The sequence below is a fragment of the Synchiropus splendidus genome, chromosome 5 (genome assembly GCF_027744825.2).
Source record: "Synchiropus splendidus isolate RoL2022-P1 chromosome 5, RoL_Sspl_1.0, whole genome shotgun sequence".
NCBI lineage: Eukaryota > Metazoa > Chordata > Actinopteri > Syngnathiformes > Callionymidae > Synchiropus > Synchiropus splendidus.
This window is the reverse complement of record NC_071338.1, coordinates 15,360,258-15,367,334: the sequence shown is the minus strand read 5'-3', so window position 1 is coordinate 15,367,334 and position 7,077 is coordinate 15,360,258. Positions and strand designations below refer to the sequence as shown.

The 7,077-nt window shown below is 44.8% G+C and overlaps 1 protein-coding gene across 3 annotated transcripts; it reads left to right on the top strand.

The window, feature by feature from the left end:
* The first annotated feature begins 2,001 nt into the window (after positions 1-2,001).
* Positions 2,002-4,109, top strand: slc35c1 (solute carrier family 35 member C1). 3 transcript variants are annotated; one of them, XM_053864645.1, is made up of 3 exons: positions 2,002-2,287; positions 2,624-3,138; positions 3,222-4,109. In XM_053864645.1, the coding sequence occupies exons 2-3, from the start codon at positions 2,658-2,660 to the stop codon at positions 3,800-3,802; spliced, it is 1,062 nt and encodes a 353-aa protein (XP_053720620.1). In that variant the 5' UTR covers positions 2,002-2,287; positions 2,624-2,657; the 3' UTR covers positions 3,803-4,109. The 3 variants fall into 3 exon arrangements, with proteins under 3 accessions (XP_053720620.1, XP_053720618.1, XP_053720619.1); XM_053864644.1 differs by having other exon boundaries at positions 2,003-2,325; XM_053864643.1 differs by having other exon boundaries at positions 2,002-3,138.
* Positions 4,110-7,077: the final 2,968 nt, after the last annotated feature.

Sequence of the window (7,077 nt, the reverse complement as noted above, 5' to 3'; positions counted from 1 at the left end):
ACTACAATCGCACCAAATGTTAAAATTACAAGTAGTTCTCTTTACAAAAAACATCCAAAAAAATTGTCTTGGAACAGGTACTCAAAATGTAAAATCCACAAGTGGCTATGTTTGATTTGAGTGCACACTTTCTTTTCGAGATCGAATGAGTTCTACTTTCATCAAACATAATCTGCAGGATAAAAGTCAGTAAAGGTGTAGCCAGTTCAGAAATACATGTCGTGATCAAACAATTTTACTCATGAAATAACAATGGAATAATCATCATTGAAGCTTTCTGTCCACACAAGCCGTCCTCTTTTCCATATATTGAGCTCGTCATGCTTTAATCCTTTCCAAACCTGACTCCGATGTCTGAATTGAAAGTTGCCATAACTGCAGACTCTGCGTTTACACACTCACTCAGAGGCTTGTAAAATGAAACCGTAGTCAAAACAAGAGTAAACACAGACTGATGCTGATTTTGTGAAGTCCCTGGTTCAGATTCATTTCTGAAATTGAATGTGTTGGAGCATCGGCTCGATGTGGAGGGAGCGGACTGTGATTGCTACAGTTATGGTCAGCTTGGTGCTGCAGGTGGTACCTGGAGAAGGTGAGTTCGAACTTCTCAGTAAGGAAAACTAATGTGGAATATGTTTGAATCCCAAAACGGTTATGACTGTGTACAATTTTGGAAGAATTTAAAGGCTTTAGATCCCTGGGGTTTTAGTTCTGTGTGGCATTTAATTTGATAAGTATAAGTTTGACTCTAATGCTTTTCTCAAAGTTAGACAACAACAAAGTAATGTATCTGGGATTGTAAAACAATGTCATATCTATTGCGATGCTCTGTCAGTTATTCAGCAATTCATGAGCTTTTTTTTAAATTAAAAAAAAAAAAAAAAAAACATACCAGGGAAAATGTCCCTACTGTTATACCATCATTAAATTATTTTGTTGTGTGGATGTATGTGTTATGTGAACTGTTTTTGGTCAGTCTCCAATCCAAATTCTGTTGCCTGCGATCCCCCAAGATTTGTGTTTGAAGTGTTGGTCTACTCTCAGGCCACGACGCCAAAGTGCTCTGTCAGCCAGGTCAGAAGGTCACCCTGCCATGTTCGCATGAATCTGGTCACCACCCAGCTGAGGCTGAGCTGTCTGTGCAGTGGCGGGGCCCGCACCACCAGCTGCTCTGCCACTACATCAAACACAAGGACTTCCAGAACTGCTCCTCTGGCTACTCCATCGCTGACACCGACCGCGTGGTGCTCACCATTCTGTCCGTCAAACTGGAGGATTTCGGCCTTCACATTTGCTCGTTGAGCAAAATCCACGAGTTCTCGGACTTTCGTATTGAAGTGGTCATGTTCGGTGAGTCTGGACGGAAGTTGAAGTGTGCGAATGATGTTGAACATCTTGTGTTTCCATAGTGCCGACAAGTGCAACCCCGAGGAGCAGGGGGAGCTGCTCAGGTATGTTAAAGCACTTGTTTTGTTTTTTTTAGAGGAAACTAAACCTGTTCTCTCGCCTCTCATCTCATCTAATCTAACGGACAAACATGTTTCACAGGTTAAGCTATGTGACAGTAAAATGTCACTTCCTCTTAGCTGATACTGTCAATTCATTTTTATTATATTTACTGCCACCTTTCCTTGTTACTTTAAAATTGGGGCGGGGGGGTTGAGATGCCAAGCCAGACGTGAATGGAGAAGTAGCAAATATAAAATATATATATTCTTGTCTCGTGATCATTTCTCGATGACCAAGCTGTTACGAATGATTTAATGTGTGAATTAAACTGTTGTTTCAGGTGGCAACTGGGGGCTGACATTCCAAATGTTGACATTCCTAACCAGCTTGTGGAAGAACTCCATTTAAGGGATTCGATGGCTTCGCACGTCTTGCATCCGAGGCTGTTTAATCTTCCTTTCAACATTGTAGACCGTGTTAGCTTTCGTTGTTAAGTCACTTATTCATTAAAGGCATTTTGGAAGGTCACACACACAACGACCTCCAGTGGTGCGCTTGTGTCACGACAGGGAAACGTCACAGAGACAGAGCGAGGGTTCGCCGCTCGTCTGTTTCTGAGAATAATCTTCTTAGCGGATCCACGTAACGCGGCTTCAGATCAGTCAGGCACCTTCGAGAGTTGGGCTGCGGTCCGTGGGAGGCGTGGATGAAGGCGAAGAAGGAGTAAACCTCCCAGAATCACGGATGTGACTCAACTCAGTTCCTGGGTCTGGGAGGTGTGCTGCCGGCGGTGTCCATTAAAAACCGACTGGAGGAGTCCATTCTATCCTGTAAAGAAGTACGTCGACTTATAAAGCAGAATTATTTTCATCGCAGGTAGGAACGACAAACGCAGCCTCTTTTAAAATAATATTACTTTATTCGTATATTTGATTAACACTCAAGGGGAAGTGTCTGAATAAATAAAGCAATTGAAATGCGTAATGTGGAAGAACTGTGCTGAAAGAATTATTTCGGAGTCAAGGAATTTGTTGGCTTATATAAACTGACGAAGAAGAAGAGAGACGCATGCGCACTCGCTGAGCCGTGCTGGTTGGCTACATCCAGTTAGCGGCCGGTGCTGCTTCTTTCCCGGTCATGTATGTTTGGCTCCTCTGCGTTTGACGATGAACAGGTCGCAGCAGCTGAAGCGCTCCGGGATCCTCCGCATGGCTCTGTCCGGCTCGGACACGACGCTTCAAAATGACCAGGGAGAGACATTCCTCCTCCGGGCCATCAGGATAGCAGCGGTGGTCGCCCTGTACTGGTTCGTGTCGATCACCATGGTCTTTCTCAACAACTATCTCCTGGACTCCAAGGAGCTGAGCGCCCCTCTCTTCGTCACCTTCTTCCAATGTCTGGTCACGGTGGTTCTGTGCTGGCTCATGCAGCTGCTGTCTACTGCCTGTCCGTGGCTGGTGGACTTCCCCTCGGTCAAGTTCAACCCCAAGACCTCCCGGGAAGTCCTGCCGCTGTCGGTGATCTTCATCTGCATGATCACCTTCAACAACCTGTGCCTCAAGAACGTCGGGGTGGCCTTCTACACGGTGGGTCGCTCGCTGAGCACCGTGTTCAACGTCGCCCTGTCCTACGTGGTGCTGAAGCAGAGCACCTCACTGCGCGCGCTGTTGTGCTGCGGGGTCATTCTAGGTGGGTTGGGGGAAAACCCCCTAACACGTGATGCTGCAGGGATGCTGTGCAACGTAACACCACCTTGCTGTGTTTGTCCCCAGGTGGCTTCTGGCTTGGTGTGGATCAGGAGAACATGGCTGGAGCGCTGTCTTGGTCGGGCGTCTTCTTTGGCGTTCTAGCAAGCGCCTTCGTCTCCCTCAACGCCATCTACACCAAAAAGGTGATGCCTGCGGTGGATGGCAACATCTGGAAGCTCTCCTACTACAACAACATCAACGCCTGCGTCCTCTTTATCCCACTGATTCTGGTGTTTGGAGAGTTTGGTCGCCTGGCCAGCTTCAGCCGCCTCCTGGATCTTGGATTCTGGGGCATGATGACGCTGGGTGGCGTGTTTGGTTTTGCCATTGGCTACGTCACCGGGCTTCAGATCAAATATACCAGTCCGCTGACGCATAACGTGTCAGGTACAGCCAAGGCTTGCACCCAGACTGTTATAGCAGTGGTGTTTAATTCATACAGCAAGAGTTTGTTGTGGTGGACCAGTAACATGTTGGTGCTCGGTGGCTCTTCAGCCTACACATGGGTCAAGAGTCAGGAAATGAAGAAGAACGCTCAGAGGGACTCTCAGGACCAGGCCCGGGAAAAACTCCTGCCTGGTAAAAGCAGCAATCTCGGGGTCTAACTGTGAAAATGTAGGTCTTAAAAATATATTTTCAATGTTTTTACCAGGATTTTTCCAGTTGAAGTGTAGTTTTGTGCTGACATTTTTGAAAAGTTTGGACTTGGTTGTTGTATATTGTTGTATATAAAGAAGCAATGAAGTTACCAGTGCCTTAAGAAAAACAGTTTCTCTGCCATTTCTTTGTGAAGCAGAGCTGCAGGACACTTAACTACAAATTCAAGGGACCGTGTGCTTCACCACTTTGGTGTGACTGAGGTTTGAAATGATTTCATTGATGGGCTATTTAATAAAATAAGACCTTTGAAAACTACTGTCTTGAATTGTATTATATCAAACCTGGCGAAGAACAGGTGCAGTATTTTTTTTTATTTATAAAAAGCTAAAATAGTTTACATATATATATATATTTATATATATATATATATATATATATAACGTGACTTCAGACTGAGGAATGCTAGATCCAACTTATTACTCTGCAGTCAAAGATTCGACCAAAGACACACTTGCCTCAATAGACATTCACTGTTGGTGAAACTATGTTAGTTATGGGATGGTTCACAGTAAATATTCACAATCTACGGTGTTTTTAACCCAGCAGGGGCTCCCATAGGAAAAGTGTTGGCAACGTTTCAGAAAAAAAGCTTGCTCTGCCGTTCCTCAGCTGCCTCAATGTACACACATCACACGGATGTGGCCATGCAGAACTTTGCACACGATGGTCACAAACCTGTTTTTCTCCTTCTTGCTTCTATCTAATTTTATAGCCAGCGTCCTCTCTCACGCCTTCCCTCTCCCACACCACATTTTCTTATCTGGCTGACTGTCAAATGTACGTCAGTGGGATGAACTGGACCGTGAAGCCTCAAAACTATTTGTTTAACAAAAGGGAAAACGCTTCCAAACACAATATTGATCTGTTTGTGTCAGGCTAGCTGCTGGGCATTTTCCACGACAGACTGGTTTTTGATTTTCAACAATGCGTTTTTTCCACTGTTTGCTTCCTTTCATGTTCTTTCTTCAATTCATTTGAATTTATTTCAATTCCTACTTGAGCAGTTTTAACTCCTTATTCTGACTGTGTAACCCTTGTATACTCAGGGTTTTGGTGAGCTTTCCTTTTCTCTCTGTGACGCAATGGTGATAACTAACCTTTGTCCTCACACAGGAACAAGGAAGTTATAAAAAAAAAGTTGTTTGAAGATGGTCAGCTTACCACTCGAGCATGGCTGATACTCCAGACTTTTCTCCTCTGCGATGTGTTGTGTACTGTTGCTGTATCATGACAAGATGGTGTGGGCAATCTCTGTACATGTAAATAGGTCATTGTTCTTAAAAGACAAAGCTTCACGGTAGTGAAAGGCAGACGTTTCATGTCCATGTATGTCAGATGTGGTAGATGAAATTTCTTTCGGGCCCACATTACATATTGTGAATGCAGTCAAATTTTCAGTCATTATTATTATTATTATTAGAAATGGAAGTACTAGTTAAATAGTGAAAAAAAATTTATAGTTTCATTTGACTTCAATAGGACTGCAGAAATACAAGCCCGAGGCTGCATGTGGCACATTTCTCCCGCGTCTGATGTATATGCTTAAAGCTATTATACCCAAAACAAGGTTGATTTTTATCTAGTTCATTGTTCGTTGGGACAGCTATTGCTGAGATGTGTTCATCCCAACTTCCAGAAGTCATGCTTTCAGTGAGTGAGAATACCAGTTTCATGTCCAGGCCCCGAGCTCCACCCAGAGAAGTTGTCTAGAGTCATCTGAGCTCTCACTGTGAGTACTGTGAGACTTGCTCTAAGGCTCCAAAATACATGAATTATTCCCCATGCCTCCACTCAACCTTCATGGAGTCAGAGTCTGAATCTCCGTCAGGCGTTCAACAACGCACGTTGTGTGTTCATTTTGTTTTATTTTTTTTTATGGACTCTACGTTGCTGTTCTGTCACCAACTTCTGATTTAATATCGAACACTGATGCTGTAAATGGAGACTCACCCAATGAGGGTGCAGCCTCAGGTCACATGCTTGCCTGAAGTTTCATCACCTTCACACTTCCACCTCCCTAGACTTCATTATGTTTTATTTAGAGCTGCATTTTCTTGCCCTGGAGAACAATATTTCCAGCATCAACCATTGAGACATTGACCAGGATAAAAAAAAATCACGCCTGGGGATTTGTTGGACTGCCGACTGAATTGAAACCTAAGTTTGTAGAGAGTTTTCTGGGGTGGACAGGTGGGAGGGGTAGTGGTTCAGGGCCAGACTGTGAGCCAGGGGCATGGAGAGGTGGAGCCCGAAGTAGGCTGACCGCATGATGTCACTGACATTGGGCATGAATGGAAGTGTGCCACCCAATATGACAACCATGAGGTGGTGAAGGGTGCTGGAATTTCCATTTGATATAGTCACCGTCAGATTTTTCAGAGAATGTGTTGGATGCCAGTTAATTTAAGGAAGAGAACTTGTTCAGTATTTCAAGGTGGCAGTTGGTGCGGGGTGACGGAGGGAGTGTGGGGTTTGCCAACATAAATGCCGAACAGAAAGGGGCCAGGACAGCGTTGGAGATGAGGCGGAAGATTTGAACTGAGGGTTGGAGCGATTTGGTTTGGACCTGAAGACAGGTGTGTGACGCGAATAGGAGCACGGCAGGTGAAATGATATCAAGGGACGCGCTCAGATGGAGCACAATGAGAACTGAGCGGAGGCTCCGATCAGGGGTCACATTTGTTTCGACCGGCTAAAAATATCTCAGGCAGCTCAGTGAGCAATAACCAAAAAAACAACAGTCAGTCTCTGATGTCAAGAACCCGTTTCTGCAGCGACTGTAGTGAAAAATTTAAGACTACCAAGATGTGAAAAGCGTAAACTTGAGTCATCGCTTCCTCTCATGTCTCTGGTGTCGGGTCCTATCATGTTCCACCAGCCCATAGGCAATATTTTTAACGATGATTGACACATCAAAGGCCCGTCGCATCGCGGCAAGTCGCCTGCAATGTTCTGTTTGTCAATTCTCGCTGCTGGTGCTGCGCTTGTGGGCTGCAGGAGGCTTTTTTTTAATCTAAACTGTTGTGATAGGTCTTCTATACTGACCCATGTTGCCCACTTGGTCATGGAGGACGGACCGAGCCACTGTGTTATTAGGTACCTGCAGCATCATAGTGTGACACAAACACATTCATGATATTGACTTTACTAATCTGGCGTGACTTAAAACTGACTAACGCCTAAGTTTGTGTGACTCAGCTTTGTCCCTCCACCTCAAAGT